Below are 18,168 nucleotides of genomic sequence, written 5' to 3'. Positions count from 1 at the left end.
TTTCCTTGTTATTTGGTGAACTTTATAATATTTAACATCTGTTTGTTCAATAGAATCTAAGTTCAGTTAGTTAGGCTTACATGTTGGCTTTTATTTTGATGTGTGTTTTATAATTTATAGTAATATTTTCCTTGTATTCAAGTGGTATCACAATACTGTATAGTTTTATAACTTAATATTCTGAATTTTTGGTGATTCATTTTGGGCCTTTGTGGCTCCTGTACGTAAGTGTACACTCACACTGAACTCCAAACAACCCTAAACCATGAACACATATGCGTAATTTACATTAAAAACAGTAATTTGTGTGCTGTAGTAGGCATATCATTTAAATAAAAATGTTTATAAATGTAATTCATTGTACTATACATTAGAATGACAGTTTTCATGCAATTTGGTAAACTGAGATAACACGACTCGTATTTTACAAAATTTCAGTGTTAGTGCTATTCGTTTGAAAGAGTGTATTAAGTAATAAAGTTTTAATGAATTAATTTTCTAGTGCCTGTTTGTTAAGGAGCTTCTTTCACCGAATCCTAAGAACAGACCTTCGGCTGGGGAAATCAAACAACATAAATTGTTTAAGCATCTTCAACCAGTACTCGAAGATGTTACCAGTGTTCGGCGACACAGAACATTTTCCCAGAGATTGTCTTCCTCAAGTTCTGATTAACAGGAAAGGGACCACATAGCAACTTCCACAAAAAATAATAAACTGAATCAAAAGTGGGTAATGTTATAGGTTTCACAAGATCACTTTTTTAAACTAGTATTTTTGTTCACTTTGTTTAACTGTACATTCTCAAGTAGGTTCTAAATATGTTAATATTTTTTAAACCTAAATCCGTGGTAATTTCTGGAATTTCTAAACTAGGAAATTGTAGTCATTTTATATTTTTTGTGTGTTACTGTAAGAATTTCAGGTTTCAGTGTATATTACAGTAAGTTCCCTTGTCTGTTTTGTAAATATAATTTTATTAAAATGTGTACTGGTTGCATATACTCTCTTGCAGAAATTTTTATGTTAAGGGAATTAGCATAAACACAGACCCATGAACTTAAAAGGTTCATGCAACCCGCCATGTAGCTGCTGGATTTGGTTCTGGACCCATTAAAGTGCCATAACAAGTTTATTAATCATGCAACTCGAGCTGTGAACTAAATTACAGAAACTGGTGGGTGATGTTAGCTTTGTTCTAATATTTTTCCTAACTACTAACAGATTTGTTTTTCACTAGCTTATGTTGCACTCAAAAAGAATGGATCTTAAAGTACATGAATTCAACCTTGCAAAGTTTTTTTTCTTTCACAAATTGAGAAAGAAACTGGTTCATAATTTTTGGTGTAGTACTTGCATAACAATTCAGAAATATGGTTCTTAAGTAATTGTTCTAAAGCTATTTATTTATAACATATGATATTGGCTTCATAAAATTGAATCTGTAATGAAATAATGGTGAGTTGGATATGGTAATGCAAGGAATTATGTACCAAATGACTATTATATAATTAAACAACTTGAGTGTGTTTGCATATTGTTACAAACACAGCCATGAGTATCATCAGGTACTTTGTAAATAATGGGTGTTACTACATAATATTATTGTGATACTGTTTAATAAAAGTTAATACTGTTGGAATGTATTTTCATTGTAGAAACAGATGATGAATAATCCAGTGTTAATTGGATTTTAAAACTATGTAAAACATTTATTTCTTTGGTTCAAGTTCAAACCAGCACATCTTAAATTTCCAAATCCAAACTAATGACCATTTTTCCAGTTGTAGCTGTATTGAAAACGAAGTAATCAGGATATTTTAATTTTTTTCTAAATAATAATTTCCTTCACCGTTTGTTTCACTATCCCCATAATAACTATAATGGATAGAACTTTCATGAGCTTGCTAGCTCAATGGTTGTGTGTACGTATATATGTAATCAAATATGAAAGTAACTAAATTATATATTCATTGTCACTACTACACATTTATCTTTAAAATAGTTAAATCTCAACTTCAGAATAAATACTTTTCATTTATATAATTATGTAAAAGAAATGATTTAAGGATTGAATTAATAGATTGAATATACCAGAATTATATTTTAAAAAACAACACTAAAGACTGCCTTTATCACCACTTAGTGCAACAATTTATATTTAGGAATTCTAGATGTTAAAACAGTTTTTCGAATAATTTAGAAAATAAAATTGAGCCATCCAGTTGAAGAAATGTTTACCTCTAATACACACAGATGCAGATAAAATTAAACAAATTTCACAACAACAGTTGTAAATGAACCATCTCTGTATGAATAATTAAAAAACAATTTTCAACAATCAATAGTAATTTTTCTCCTGCATCTTGCGAGATATTTGTGAAAAATAAACGTGATGTTTATTAAAAATTATTTAACAACTTTCTATACATTCCTGTTACTTTTTTACATTTAATGGAAGGAAGTGAAAACACCCATTCTGAAATTGAAACTAGTTTTTCTCAAGATTAACGTGGAAGTTTATACTTGTTTCTAACGGAATATTCTGCACTTGCTGTTATCAGTGTTAGATCGTTAACTGTTCTGTTTGATTTTCTGTTGAGTATACAACTTGGCCATCCTTTTTTTTCTATTAGATAAGGAATTATATTAACTTGTTTCTGAATTTTTTTTTTGTCCAACAAAAGTGAGAATGTCGAAGCTAATAGTTCACCTGGTGATGAATGACCAAGTGTGAAATGTTATATTTTTTATGGGAGAACTATTTTAGTAAAAAGAAGTTTTAAATATTGGAATGTATCTATAGTGTGTTTTGTGTTGATGTATTTCTGTTTTAAATTTACCATTGAAACACCTGTTGACATTGTTACACTTCAACAATTATTAAACTTGTTTTTGTGACGCTGTGATTTAGCTCTATGTGAACTAGAGTTGAGACTACCTCTGTGCAGCATAGAAACAAGCCTTTCTACATACTGCAAGATAGACTTACGCAGTATGCTGTGGTTGCATTTCCTCAATAGACCTGCCTTCTGTATATCTTGTGATTGAAACTACAACCAGTTACTTGTAGTATAGGCACGTTAGGATAAAATGCAAGATATTAGGTTGTTTTTTCTGAACGTGGTATAGACAGTGGTCTATGAGGTGGTGAGTGGCATATCTAGCACTGTATAGGATTCACCAAGTTTTTCACAGCTGTTGAATAAATATTTTTATTATTCTATTCATTATTAGTTTGATTATTGTATAATGAGAAAGATTTCACAATGGTGACAAAAGTATTTCTTCAATTGTTTTGCTGTTCCATCATTTTATCTTACTCCCTGTTTCCTTCCTTTTCAGTATCTCACATTGGTTTTCACTTTAAAATCCATTTATCTTCTAGGGTGCACAATGGTTATGAAATTTTAACATTGCAATTATCTAACTATGGTAAATTAATTAATACAGACTAGAAGTTTTTGTTTGTGAAACCACACAATCATTGATTTTCACAATTTCTTAAAATTAGACATGGTTTAGTAATATCAGTTTTTATTTCAGTATTTTATTTACCCCCCTTGTACCTGTACTTAAATAGTAGTAAACTGCTAATAACAGCATTTTAAAGGGGACCGTCTTAAGTAGAGTCCCTCATTTATTGTAACACAAGTTGCTTTAGATAGTAGTTATAAAACTGTATGAAAGTATTATTTTTTCAGTTTGTTTCTGTTAAATTTTAACATCTAAGATCAGGAAATATGTTCTTGATACAACTACCAGTTGAAGTGGAAATATGTTCTTGATACAACTACCAGTTGAAGTGCTGTTATCTACAACACAACTTTGGGGACTGTAAAATAAAACATAATGAGTTTAGAATATATGAATAAAATTGTGGTAAACGTTTGTAGATATTGTGAATAAATTGATTATTTATTAAGGAATGATTACTAGTATTTTTTTTTTCATGAAATGTTTATGTACTTATTACCCATGTGCTTCATTCAAATAAATCTGTAAAATAGACCCATAATGAATTAAACTAAGAATAAAACAATGATTTTCACTCGTGTACTAAATATGCAATTACTGTTCCTTCTAAACCCTGTATTGTGTAAGAAATTTGAATAGTTTAATTATATGCTAGCAATAGAACTTAAGGTAATACATGCTTTAAGAGTTCAGATAAAACATGCCTCGGTATCTATCTAGATTTGTGTATACGTGCTTCTTTATAACGAAGGAAAGAAACTATTTGTCAATAAAATGTGTTTTCTCTGGGTCGCAGTTTTAGAAAAGTTTTCATTACACTCATTCCTCTAACTTCATCTGATGCTACTGCTAGTATTGACACTGGAGTTACCCAAAACATTTGTTACTATGTTTGTTGCCAAAGCACAAATTATCTACACATTTCTCTAAACTTGTATTTTTAATAATGTTTTGTGATAATACACTGTACAACATTAAGAATACTTTGATTTATAATTAGGCAAAAATCCCCATTCTAAAATAATGTAGCTTTTTCCTCCCCACACACCAAGAAAATTTAAAATAAATTTAGCATATGGTTATTTAGAGAATCTAAAATATGTAAAATATTAGTAAGGGGGGCTATCCAGGAAAATAAACATTTGGTCGAGATTTATAAAATTAGAGTATCAATGGACAGTCATCACTAGCAGCAAAAGCAGTCCAGTACTGATCTTACATTCTTACAATGTAGCTTTAATCATCTTCAACCACTGCTTTGAAGAAGGTAGATGACAGCATGTAACACTAAATCTCCCCTGCAAAATTACTGCAGTCAATAAAACATCTAAGGCTGGAGTTGTTACCTGTCCATGATAAACTGACATCACCACCACCCCCCCAAACAAAAAAAAAAAAAAAGGAACATTTCACTAATAACAAACATTGTATACATCATATAAAAATATAACTTGTAAATTTTATCTTAAAATGTGGAATACAGGAAATGCTTTTGTACATTCTACAAAAATACACTTCACAATGTAGGTTTTTCAGTTATGTATTTGATACAAACAGTAATTGATATTTATTTCAAGATTGTCTTAATTTGCTGTCATAAAAGCAAACTGTACATTAGGGTGGTCAACACGTGGTAAACATTGAAAGATACAATTGAGAACTCCTGATGCATACCTTCATCCATTAGATGGAGACTGGATTTTAAACTAAATACATGACTATTTAAGGATGGCACAAAGTTCAAGAAATTTACTTCTCTAGCTAATTTTCTAAATTAACCTTTATCAGTTAGCAAACAATGATGATGTGACATGATCTCATAAGTTTATTATGAGTTATGCACCATACAGTTCCTAGAATTAAGAGGAAGCAATCCAGCATTAAAGTTTTTTGACATGTTTTTCCAAACAACTAAGCAGTGTGGGTGTTTCCCATTTTCTAAGGACTAGCCCTCCCTCTGTTACCTTAATTTCAGAAAATTATGTACATTGGATGACCAAAGCCATACACACTATCAAAATATTTCTCTTTCGAGAACAGTTCTAACTTGTCAACCAAGAAATAAAGGACTCAACACAAGCATGCATTTTTGTAGCTGTAGTCTACACTCACTTTTGGAATGAAGGTCCTGTAATGACAGCTGCACCCTTCAATGACTTTAGCTTGTCCAGATCAATCAGTTCATGATACTGCATTGAAAGGATTCAAACAGCACTTCAGGTATTTTATCAGAATATTTGGTTACTTTGGCTGTATTTAATAAGGTAACTACTAAATATCAAATTGTGAAAAATCAAAATACTCCAGAAAAGAAATAAAACGTTCACCAACTGGACAGAAACAACTTTAAAGTCAAGGCTCCTGTGTAATCCAATGTAACAAAAAGGACTCAACATATTCAAGGTCTTAAATTTGGAAACAAAAGAAACACAAAGGCACTCCAACGTAGGATTCCAGAGTATGAAGAAATGGCCAAGGTAGTTGTCAGGTTGAAAGTTGTGAATGATTGCACAGGTAAAAGTATTACTGCTTGGAAAGATTCAAGCATTTAAGTCTTTATCACTAAGGACGAAAACCAAAATCATTACGTCCTCCACACAATTAAACTCTGCCAAAAGACATTTCCAAACTTCAGAAAAGAAAATGTGTCTTATAATAATAATTTTTCACATCAGTTAATAGTTATATGGAGAATACTATTAAAATTTTCATTTAGTTTTCTAATGATCTGTAAAGCTTTGTTTTTGTTTATGAATAAAAACAAAATATATCTATTATTTCTTATATATAATGATGATCAAGTGTTCAAGTACACCTCTAGATATGCAGACACAGACCAGTAGTATCAGGGTTTTATTCTATTTCCAACATTCTTAATGGTAGTGGAATATAGACAAATACCATGCAAACTAATTTTTCATTTTCATATTTCTAGACCACCCTACTGTACAAGCACCGAGATATTTATAGTTTGTATCAAAATACATGAATAAACTTGCACTGTATCAATAGTCCTAAACAAGGTAGGTTTCTGTAAGGGCCTGAAATGACTTGGGTCTCAAAACAATGAAAGGGAAATATGATTTCAATCTCATCTGAATATATTAGCCATAAATAACATAAGGTCATATTATGCATACCATTTTTATGCTAATACAAACCAAAATTGTGTTGTTACACAGCACGTGTACAAAAAGAGATAACGTGCCATACATTATATGTAATCTGTTACTGTTTTTACACATCTCATATGGGCCTTTCTGCTGGGTCAATGTAACAGATGCAACTTAAAACTTAGCTGCAAAGCATTAATGTAACAAATCAAGACATTTACAATACCAAATCTTATCTTCCCATTTAAGAACACATTTAACACTAACTTCTTAACTCATGAATAATACAAAGCTACCTACCAACTTTGGAGTAATATTCTAAAACAAAAGTTACATATGCAAATATTTATTTTCACATTATATACAATGCACATGCATTTTTTTAAAAATAACATCTGTGTATTACCAAGATGTTGGACTAAGAGCATTCATATCAAAGTTGGAAAAGGCACATTTACGGTGGCTCGTGGCAGGAGCTGAAATCTTTCGTGTACGAGTTTCATCTTTATTCCCTAAATAAAATTTAGTTTCTGTCGAGGATGAAGGGACATCCGGAACTTCTTTAATTGATGACAAGGGGGCATTGAAACTAGCAGTATTTCTACCATATGTAAAGAAACCTGAAGTAGCCCATCCCAAACGATTTGAATCTGCTGTACCTTCAGGCAAGTTATTTTCTTGTGTTTTACGCAGCACCTTAGGAGAGCAGGACGGGGATACATTTGGAGAGCATTCTCTCGACACGTTCAAATTGCCGAGGTCAAAGAGTGCAGGAGAAGATGCAGATGTAATCATTTTTTTTCTTGATTGAGCTTCTGTAATGTACCAAGTTTTATTTGTCAAGACAAATTGTAATATCTGCTGTAAATATTGCATTGTGCATAGGTTTGTAAATGTACAAACAAAATCTTTACTACATGTACATTTTAAAGGCCTTCTTCAAAGATAAACACTTAACAGATCATTGAACAAAAAGTCAGTTTCAATAGAAGAAAGAATTACATTTAATTAGTAAAAATAGCAGTTAATATAAACAGTATTTATATCCATAAAAAGCTCCATATTACCTGACTCAAGCAAGTATTTCAAGTACTACTTTTGTAACTTGATTATAACATTTCGCATAACATGAAGTGTGTATGCCTGTTCACACACACAGTAACCTACATATTAAACAATTTTTATTTATGCAACAGAGACTATTTAGTCCATAGCTAAAAACCGCACGAAAGGTTCCAATTTTGTTATGGCGTTTACTGACCAGTTGTTTTACTCTACAAAACTAGCCACAAGTAGGCATACAACATAACTTGGATGTTAAGAACTAGTGGATTCAACAGACTTTAAAATCAAGACAGTCTTGTTTGTTCACCAATATCACTAAATAAACACAAAAATACTGTTTGTTTTTAATTACTGATACTGCCCTAGTCACTCAAATAAATGTTAAACAGAAACTAAAATGGGTCTTAACCATTACATAAAAAGTTTTGTATTGTCACTAACAAGTTTTACTTCTACAATTAAAAAGAAAAGCCAAATTAAACAAAGGTTTTCATACAAGATTTTCAGGGACAGAGAAATATTTTTGTATAAAAGTTCAATTTGTATTTCAACTCATTAACAAGTATATATATAAACTACAAATTAAAACATTTAAGTAAATGTTTTATTTGTGAAGTATGGTTTATATATAATCACTATACAGTTATCGAACTATCAAAACATGAATGAAAACAGAATCTACTAAAACCAATAATTACCTTCCATTCCTGCATCAGTAACAATAATTTGTGGTCTGTTTAAATTGTTAAGAAAATCCTCTCCTGGTGGTGATGTTTGCAACTGCTCTATATTTGACCTACCAGCTAATTTTTCAAACTTCTCTCCCACCCATGCTGAAATGCCATACTTGCGAAAAGGTACTGGCTTTGATTCTGAAGGAGGTGAAGTCATTTTGAAATGTTATTTCTTAGCTTGAGGCTTTCTCTGAATCAGGAAACGAGAACCTGTAAAGGAGATAAAAGTAAATAACTATAATAAAATTAAATTATACCACTGCCATCAACGACTTAACTTTTATGAAGTCGGTCAAGAAGAAACGGATGAAAATTTAAGATTGCAAGAGCTCTTTAATATTGAAAGTTAGTTGAAAATTATTCATTTCAAAGTAAATGAATTTTAAAAAAAGTTTAATTAGTAAAATGTCTTGCAATGAAACCAGCTTGCTAAAACCTGATATTATCCCTTGACTAATTATCTAACCTACTTATCAGGGTAAGACATCAGCTACCACAATGAGGTTTTAAATTTACTGCTTAGTCAGCAGTAGAAATGTATCAGGTCATACATTAAGTAATGTATGCTTTTAGGGTACGAAAAAGAAGGGATTTCAAATGCTTTCAATGTTATTTAATCAATAATATATGTACCATTATTATTAATTACTTCCTGCCAACGATTCACAAGCTTCTGAATGCCACTTCTATTAAATTCTCAGTGTTTGGAGGAAAAGAATGTAGAGAGGGTAGTTTTGACAACTTCATGTGCTCCAAGCTCTTTTCCATTATGATAGTTCTGTAAACTTTGAAATAGATGATAATCAGATGGGGCAAGGACTGGAGAATATGGAAGTTTTTCCCAGTCTAGCTCTTCAGTCTTTGCAGATGTGATATTTGCTGTATGGGGATGTGCATTATTCTAGTGTAACACAACACCCCTTTACAATTCATCAAACCAGGCCTCTTTTCTTTCAGGGCAACATTCAAGCGCTCTAACTGTTCACAATAAAAGCATGATGTTATCATTACATTGAGCAGAGGTCTATTTTGGGCTGTGCTTTAGCCAGTTTACCTGCACTGAGCCATTATATGCAATGCTTAACATTTTTATAATATATCCATTTTTCATTTCCAGTCACTAACATGTCCAAAAAAGATGAGTTACATCCACCCTTACTCTAAGGTTGGCTTCTGTCAAATTGTGAGGAACCCATTTTCCAAGTTTTGACACCTTTCCAAGCTGTTGCAGATGACGGTGAACTGTTTAATGGGTTGAATTACGCTTCTGTGCTAGTTCTTCAACTGTTACAGCACAGTCTTATGTTACAGCACAAGTGCAGCCAGCAGCAAGTCATCATTAAACTCAACAGTACAACCTGAACGTGTTGCATCACTGAAGCTGTAGTCACATGATCTGAACTTCTGAAATAAACTTCAATATTTTCTTTCATTGACAGACTCCACACCATAAACATCTTGAATGTTTTGTGTAGTTTCTGCTGCACTATTGCCTTTTTAAAACTTATAAAGGCATTATATACCTAATGTACTCCTCAGACACATCCATCTTCTTAAGGGTTTATTTGATTAATTGTCTGAAAAAGTGGAGTTGGGTTAGTTTCTTTTATTTGTCTGAACATTTTTATACACGTCCTACTACATATTTTAGTCATTAAAGCCTTCTACAAAGACAGAAAACATGATGCACTTTCTGTATTAAATTTTTGTACATTACTTATGGGATGACCCAATATATTGAATAATGCATAGCAGAGATGAAAACAGAATTTCCTTTGTTTGCAATCTGTTTTAAGGCAAATCATTTATTTTTAAAAAGCTAAAATACCAGCAACAACAAAACAATAAGAACCATTAACCACAAAGTAATTTAATCTGTCCAAGGCAAGTAAAACAACAACAAATTATTACTTAATTGAGAGTGTCATAATATACCTCAGAAATCTATTAACAATATGTTCCAAGAAGTATATTAATTCTTGAAAAGGTGCAGAGTTGATAGAGTATAAATGAAAATAAAAAACAGTTTTCAAATGAGACCCAAAAATTTGGCACTTTTTAACAGTTTACTATTTTTCATTCTATTTGAAAGAGATCAAGTCTGAGTTTTGTTTGAAAACCATTACAATGTTTAAATGATACCATGTGCAAACTTCTCAATACAAATCACAAAAAAAGTGTATAAAACAATTTTACTTCCAGATTCTAGAGCCATAAAAAAACTACTTACAAATGCAGTGAGACAAACATGGCAACGTATTGTAGTAAAATTCTAAATCAAATGCTCCTAACTGACAAATAACATTCAGTCATCTTTCATTAATAAACTTAAGTGAGCTGACAATAAAGGAAAATCCATCCAATTGAGTATTATAGTCTCATGTTTACTAGACTATACATAGAATTCGATTTTGAAAATATAATTTCATGACTATTACTTCTAATTAGCCATTCTGTAAATTGGCATATGTATAACTAATAATTAAAACACGATATGGTTATGTTAAAAAAAAATATAACCAACCAAACATTCCACTAGTTGTTTCTCATGAAGTGTTTGGTTATTTAATCTTTAGATTACATTTAACTTATTTTAATTTTTACTATTTAATGTATAACTTCATTCTACCATCCTTATACTCTACCAAAAATAAAACAATGTCATATCTCAGATGATTTGCTACTTGGAAGTTGCACTGTCAGCACCACTAAATGGGCGGTCATTGCTAGGAAGATAAAACAAATTACCCTTTGAACTTTTACATATTCTTTAGGGACAGGAAGTCAAAAATAGTACACGAAGTAAACACTTGTTAATTACCTTCTCTTCTCTATAATTTTAACTTGAGACGGTATTGGCTAAATTGTTTAATATATAACAAAGTGTTTTAAATATTTATAATATATTCAATACAAGGGTTATTTTAGACTGTTAGCTTCGTGTGCAGATTTAGGACTAACATGAATCTTCCACACTGACCAAAACTTATTAGATGTTTCAGCAATTGTAGCCAAACATCTTACAAGCAGCAGAAGTGTCCAATAATAATGTTTAATTATTACAAGTAGAAAATGTATATTAAAATATCTTTATTCATTACTGGGTTAATTTTTGTTGATAATTATTAGCAGTACATTACAACAAAGTGATACTCTCAAAAGTTTTATTTGTGGTACAAATTTTGGATCTCACTAAAGCAAAAAGTGGATTGAGCAGTTTTGAAGTTACTTGTTAACAGAACACAACATTATGTCACCATAACTTGTGACAAAATCTTAAAAGAACTATGCAGTGGAATATTAGCAGAGGAAAGAGACAACTTACTATACAGAAAAGTATTTAATCTCAGTTATAATACCGAATCAAAATGGCAGTAGAAACTAAAATAGCAGGTCTTGTTAAGAAAGAAGAATGACAAGGTATCCACTGTTAACTCTTTCACTGCCATATTTAGAAATAAAAACTTCTTCCAATGCAACGTTTACTTTCAGATGGTAAATTATACTTTCATTTTTATGGTGGTTTTGTTTACCGTTATGTATTATTCCTTCTACTGTTTAGTTCAGTTATGAATATTTTAGTCCTACTGAAATGCTTATGTAACTTCTGGCTTGTTCACACTGAATATGTTTGTTTTAAAATGCTGATGCACTCTTCCCCTAGTGGTAATGGTGGCATACAGATATCAGTGTTGTGAAAGATTTTGTAAATAGCCTAATCATAAGATGTATAATCTTGTTGTGCAACCTGTCTAACGTTTAAACAAGTTAATTCTGGAGATAGAGATAAAACAAATTATTTCTGATTATTACTCAAAATTATTTTTATTAATCTAGAAATTTATCATTTTTCAGAATCAGTTTTTTTTCTTTTCCTGGTTCATTTTTCCTCGTTCCTTTAGTCATTGAAATAATTAATAACATTAATATTTATGTTGTACTATTCAATGTTAGTATTAAGTCGTGGACAATCATCCATTTATTAACTGTGTTTCTTGGCGAGTGATAAACTTTATGTTCTAATTTTTTGAAAGTTCTATTTTGGTTGCTATGGTTGTCGATTTAATAAATTATTTTTGTTTGGCCCTGGTTGCAATGGCAATTTTGTTTTAACTCCTTACAAAATAATTTTAAAAATTACTTTGATACTGTTACATTCTATAGTACACCAAGTTCACTCAGTAGTGGATAAAACTCAAAATATACCTGGAAGATTCACAATATATCGTATCACAAAGCAAAACCTGAATTTTTCTTCTATCAATTGAATGCAAATTTTAATACAGTTGCTACAATTATTTGCATTGCAACAAACACAATTCATAAGTGTAAAACACCATTTACCAAAAAACAAGATGAACTCTTATAGAATTCTCAAACGTTAAGCATTCCATTACATTATGAACCATAGTTTAATGTTTTTCAAAATAAAAGTTTATTTAAAGTTTTGAAAATTTAATTTGTATACTTAAATCTTTATCAAGACATTCAGGATCTCCAGCAGAGCTCACTTTGTTTCTTATCTAAAACTACCTCTAAATCTGTTCAAATTAAATTGAATCAAATTCTTCCCTAATGAGATATCTTAACTTTGTATACACAATAAAAACAAATACCAGGATAATCGAGGTATACACCATTCACTATTGGTCACTTTCAATTCAGTAAAAGAACATGCTATTACTGACTCTCCAACATAAGATATTACTGTCAATGTGATTTGTACAGTTATTTTCCATGTAATAAAATACATTTGATGATCTACTGAAGTAATCTTGTTCCATGGTGTCATATATGACTGTAGGAAAACCTTTTTGTTTCCTTGACAGACATTCTATGTTGGGACGTAATTATATTCTTTGAGTACAAACACTTTGAAAAATTCTACTTATTAATTAAGGAGATAGAAAATATGCAATATGCCAACATACCACAAATCATTGCTTTCATGAAACTTGAAACTGAATATTTTGGTATGTGGGATATCTTTTCCTTTTCAGTATGATACAAATTTCCAAACTGGCACAGCAATGTTCTTGTGAGGGTCACCACAAATACCATGGCAGTAAGAGAGTTAAAAAAAAAACACAACTAACAACAGAGACATACACGAAATTCCTTTCAGCACCAGATACAAACAACTATATAGTAAGAAGCCCAGTGGAAGGTGTAAAACTCCAAATCCCATTACATAGAAATAATTTTAATGCACAGCTGTTGAGAAAGAAGTCCTCCAAAGTTGAAGTATAATCATTGTAGGATTGTTGCAACAAGTAAATGCTAAGGAAACAAAAATACAATCAACCAAAAACAGGCTTTCAATGTACAGAATGAGATTCTTGTGAGGATAGCAACAAATGTTTACTGTTTCACTGCAATATGTACATTACTTACTGTGAGCTAATACATTTTTATATTCCAAAACCAAATTGTAAAATTTCAAGCCAACTCATATTAAAATAAAAGAGTAAGAGTTATTTTTATGACCATGGTTTTGAAATAGCATGATGAGGAAATTAAATGTTTCAAGTGTGTAACTATACATTACACATAGGGTGATGCAACTCAGAATTAAAAACAATTTAAAACAGACTGCTTTTAAAAAAAATTCTAAAAAACTATGCAAACTAACAAGAGCATTAAGAGAAATATGTTTTATAATAACTACAGTTTGCGTTGCCTGTTCACAATCAACAAACGTTTGAAAACAAAATTATACGTGCATTATATACTTTAAAACAGCAGCCAATACAACTGTACAAAAACTGGTAAAACTTTGATCAGCAATTCTATATAAATGTTATTTTTATGGAATGATTTCTGCTTATGCACCATATATAAATCACTATAGCTCAGCTTATTCATAACAGCCTACAAACTAATCTGCTGAACCTTAATAACGAGTTTATTAGAATTTAATAGTAGTCAGATAGCGTATGAATAAAATAAACTGGTGCCATTAACACAGATAATGAAAAGTAGACACCATTTCTCTCAATGATTTTATAGCAAAGTTCTAACAAGTTCACAATTTTATGTAATACTATTTTTTGTAATAATATTTTTTAACCCTTTGCATCATCATTGGTACTATTGTTGTAGCGTAGTTATTTCGTTGGTGGGTTCTTTCAAGTTATATAGGGAAAATTATTCAACGTCTAACCCTATTAACTGTCACAAATTAGTATATTTTCGCCTTAGAGAATTTAATTTTAAAAAGAAAATTTTACGTTTAACGTTATTATAAAACAAGTTAAAAACTACTGTAGCGTATAAACAAAAATCCACAGCCAATTTAACTGCAGTACACTTACAAAACTTAACTTACTTGTATAATGTAGCGCAATAGCTAACACCAACAAGAACTCTCTTTTCTGAAATATCTCATTAAATTCTACTTTTTTCGTAAATGGTTCACCCACATAACTAAATTTCATTTGAGTGTTCCAGGCGTAAAACGAATCGAACATCACTTATAAGGTCTGTACCATCAGAGACCGCACCTTCCTCTAGCTAGCAAACAAGTTATTTAAAACTAGCTGGGGGTATCAGTTTTGGACGGAATTTCTGAAAATTTATGATTAATAAAAGGCTATCTTAGGAAATATAAAGTTATTTCCCTTATATGCAGTGGTGGATAGAGGATTGTTTGGTGGGAGAGGATAATCGACTAAGCAACAATGACTTAAACCCGACCCCAAGTAAACTTTTCCTTGTTACTGCAACGTAAATTTCATGGAATTAATTTAGAAACAAAGAAAAGAAACATATATGACTATAAACTCTCATTTATTGATTTTATTCTAAAATATCAAGTTACAAGTAATCTTACAGCACTATATTGAACCACACAACATAGTGCATGTGACAATGAACTTTCATATATTCCTAAATAACATGTTACAAGTAAACATACAGCAAAAATATTCCAATTGAGATGATCAGTACTTTATACTTCTGATTTCCCATTAACCTACACAATTTTGTTATGTCCAGTGGGGGGATGCATCCCCCATCCACTTTCTGTATCTATCCATGCTTATATGTAATAAAATGCCCATAGAAACTGCAAAACACAAAATATGAAACCACAAGTGTGCATGTATCTCCAATGGACCGAAAAAAATCTTCATGGTGAATGTGGTAAATATATATTCGCAGTAGGCGAGGTAGTGGTGATAAACGTAAAAACGCACATGAAATAGTTACAGGAACATACAACAGATCTGGTTTGTTTTGAATTTTGTGCAAAGCTACATGAGGGCGATCTGCGCTAGGTTCCTAATTTAGCAGTGTAAGACTAGAAGGAAGGCAACTAGTCATCACCACCTCTCTTGAACTCTTGGGTTACTCTTTTACCAACGAATATTGGAATTGACCGTTACATTATAACGGTTCCACGACTGAAATGGCGAGCATGTTTGGTGCGACGGGGATTCGAACCCACGACCCTCGTATTACCAGTCGAGTGCTTTAACCAACTGGCCATAGAACATACAACAGACACTACTTTTATATTTATATAGATATAGCTTACAACACTATTTTTCATAGATAATATTAGCTTGTTTGTTTGTTTTGGAATTTCGCACAAAGCTACTCGAGGGCTATCTGTGCTAGCCGTCCCTAATTTAGTAGTGTAAGACTAGAGGGAAGGAAGCTAGTCATCACCACCCACCGCCAACTCTTGGGCTACTCTTTTACCAACGAATAGTGGGATTGACCGTAACATTATACACCCCCACGGCTGGGAGGGCAAGCATGTTTAGCGCGACGCGGGCGCGAACCCACGACCCTCGGATTACGAGTCGCACGCCTTACGCGCTTGGCCATGCCAGGCCTGATAATATTAGTATAATATAATACAGTATAATTACAGTAAATGGAACGACTTGTGTGAAATCTTGATATTAAGAGAAATCAACTTCTTGTCTGTTAGAACACGCCGCACTTTGTTTACAGCAACGGTTTTGAGGTCTCTTTATGGATGATCCTTAAACACCAGGTTGATTCATTTTCCTTTACATTCCTGTCTGTTACACACCCTTCTTAAAAGCGTTAAATTTGCGATATCACATCATTCAGTAACGCCAAACATTGTCAAAAATGTAGTTCTGATACATTCTGTACTATTGCGAGTTTATAACGACTGATTTGAATGTTCAAAATCATTTTAACATCACTTACACAAACCTGTAGTAACATTAATGTAAGTTGACATTGATAGCAATACTCCACAGATTGGCGCGGCACTGCCAGGTGGTTAAGGGACGCTCGACTCATAATCTGAGGGTCGCGCGTTCGAATAAGTCAAACCAAACATGTTCACCTATTCAGCCATGGGGGTGTTATAATGTGACGGTCAATCCCACTATTCGTTGTTAGAAGAGTATCCTAAGAGTTGGCGGTGGGTGATGGTGACTAGCTGCCTTCCCTCTAGTCTATCACAGAGGAATTAGGAACGGCTAACGCAGATAGTCTTCACGGAGTTTTGAACGAAATTAAAAAAACAAACAAACAAACTCCATAGATTTTAACCAAGTATACTTAACATACTCTATTATAGCAATACTAATGTCCCCCAGAGGGACAACGGTAACACTAATAGCTTATATAAGCCTACTACTTTTAATATTTTTCATTCTGATATCCATCTCCCAAATAAAATATAAAATAACGTAATCATGTAACTTAAATGATAGTAAGTAGGCTGGCATTGTTTTTATTGTTGTTTGGTTGTTTTTCAGTTGCTGTTTCTTCAATGGCGGCGCCAAGGGGGGCTTGGCCCCCCAAGCTCCCTCATCCCCCAATATTGTTACCTACATTTACCTGTATTTACATTATTATAATTTACCATCTATACTTCATATTGATGGCATTTTGGGAAGCTCCTCCACAGTTTACCTCAGCCCCCCAACGAAAATATACTGGCGTCGCCACTGTGTTTCTTTGGGGTTTTTTAAAGTAAATATTTGTACCATAAAAATAAAACACTAAGTAATTCTGTACTGTACTCTCACAGACAATGTTATATTATTACTAATATTATCTAAATACTATTTTCTTAGAATTGTAACACATTAGGCCCTCGCATTTAATTTTTAAATTTTATCATAATATAAAACACCAACCTATACCATGAAGAGTAACCACTTGAAATTCAACAACTGTAAATATTAACGACGCATTCACTACGTCTCTGATGTTAACCACGAATAAACTCTAAATTTAATAACTAAAGTAAAACTGGTCTAATAGTACACGACAAACAGACAAAAAATACTTGGAATAGGAAAGCGCTCAGCTGGCAAGCTAAGGGCAACAGTATCCTTGCATCACGTCAATGTACGCCTTATGACGTCATTAAAGGACTTAAATTACAAGGTCAGAATCCATAAATATGATAAGTAGAATGTTACGAAGCTATTGCTTAATCTAAAGGTTACAGTTATAAACACCATTAAATGAATGTACAGTGCCAATATCTATTTTTATTCTGTGATATTTTGCAGAAATATGATACAATCAAATCGAGTATTCGTACTATATTTCTCCCCACATAAATAAGTGTTTGTTATTTGTTTGTTTTTTTATTTCATCACCACCCACCGCCAACTCTTGGGCTACTCTTTTACCAACGAATGGTGGGATTGACCGTCACATTATAACGCCCCCACGGCTGAAAGGGCAAACATGTTTGGCGCGACGGGTATGTGAACCTGCGACCCTCAGATTACGAGTCGCACGCCTTAACACGCATGGCCGTGCCGGGCCGTAAATA

At 32.1% G+C, this 18,168-nt stretch overlaps 2 protein-coding genes across 4 annotated transcripts in view; one reads left to right on the top strand and one right to left on the bottom strand.

Annotated features, from left to right (window-relative positions):
* Positions 1-4,266, top strand: part of PEK (pancreatic eIF-2alpha kinase) — a 41,969-nt gene extending 37,703 nt beyond the window's left edge. Inside the window, exon 19 of the mRNA XM_076512811.1 lies at positions 503-4,266. Within this exon, the coding sequence (XP_076368926.1) occupies positions 503-673 (171 nt within the window). The 3' untranslated portion in view covers positions 674-4,266. The remainder of the gene's footprint in view (positions 1-502) is intronic.
* Positions 4,267-4,396: 130 nt separating this feature from the next.
* Positions 4,397-17,667, bottom strand: LOC143256091 (uncharacterized). 3 transcript variants are annotated; one of them, XM_076512814.1, is made up of 3 exons: positions 17,519-17,667; positions 8,352-8,597; positions 4,397-7,403 (listed from the first exon to the last, which is right to left on the bottom strand). In XM_076512814.1, the coding sequence occupies exons 2-3, from the start codon at positions 8,542-8,544 to the stop codon at positions 6,991-6,993; spliced, it is 606 nt and encodes a 201-aa protein (XP_076368929.1). In that variant the 5' UTR covers positions 8,545-8,597; positions 17,519-17,667; the 3' UTR covers positions 4,397-6,990. The 3 variants fall into 3 exon arrangements, with proteins under 3 accessions (XP_076368929.1, XP_076368928.1, XP_076368930.1); XM_076512813.1 differs by lacking the exon at positions 17,519-17,667 and adding an exon at positions 14,716-15,108; XM_076512815.1 differs by lacking the exon at positions 17,519-17,667 and adding an exon at positions 14,702-14,838.
* Between the last annotated feature and the right edge of the window lie 501 nt (positions 17,668-18,168).

The sequence above is a fragment of the Tachypleus tridentatus genome, chromosome 7, assembly GCF_004210375.1.
Source record: "Tachypleus tridentatus isolate NWPU-2018 chromosome 7, ASM421037v1, whole genome shotgun sequence".
Taxonomy (NCBI): domain Eukaryota; kingdom Metazoa; phylum Arthropoda; class Merostomata; order Xiphosura; family Limulidae; genus Tachypleus; species Tachypleus tridentatus.
The sequence above is the reverse complement of the archived record's forward strand: the minus strand, read 5'-3'. Positions and strand labels throughout refer to the sequence as shown.

Coding starts and splice junctions, on each gene's coding strand:
- LOC143256091 (XM_076512814.1), bottom strand. CDS start 8,544: ATGACTTCACCTCCTTCAGAATCAAAGCCAGTACCTTTTCGCAAGTAT. Junction 7,404..8,351: donor TACTGATGCAGGAATGGAAG/GTAATTATTGGT, acceptor GGTACATTACAG/AAGCTCAATCAAGAAAAAAA.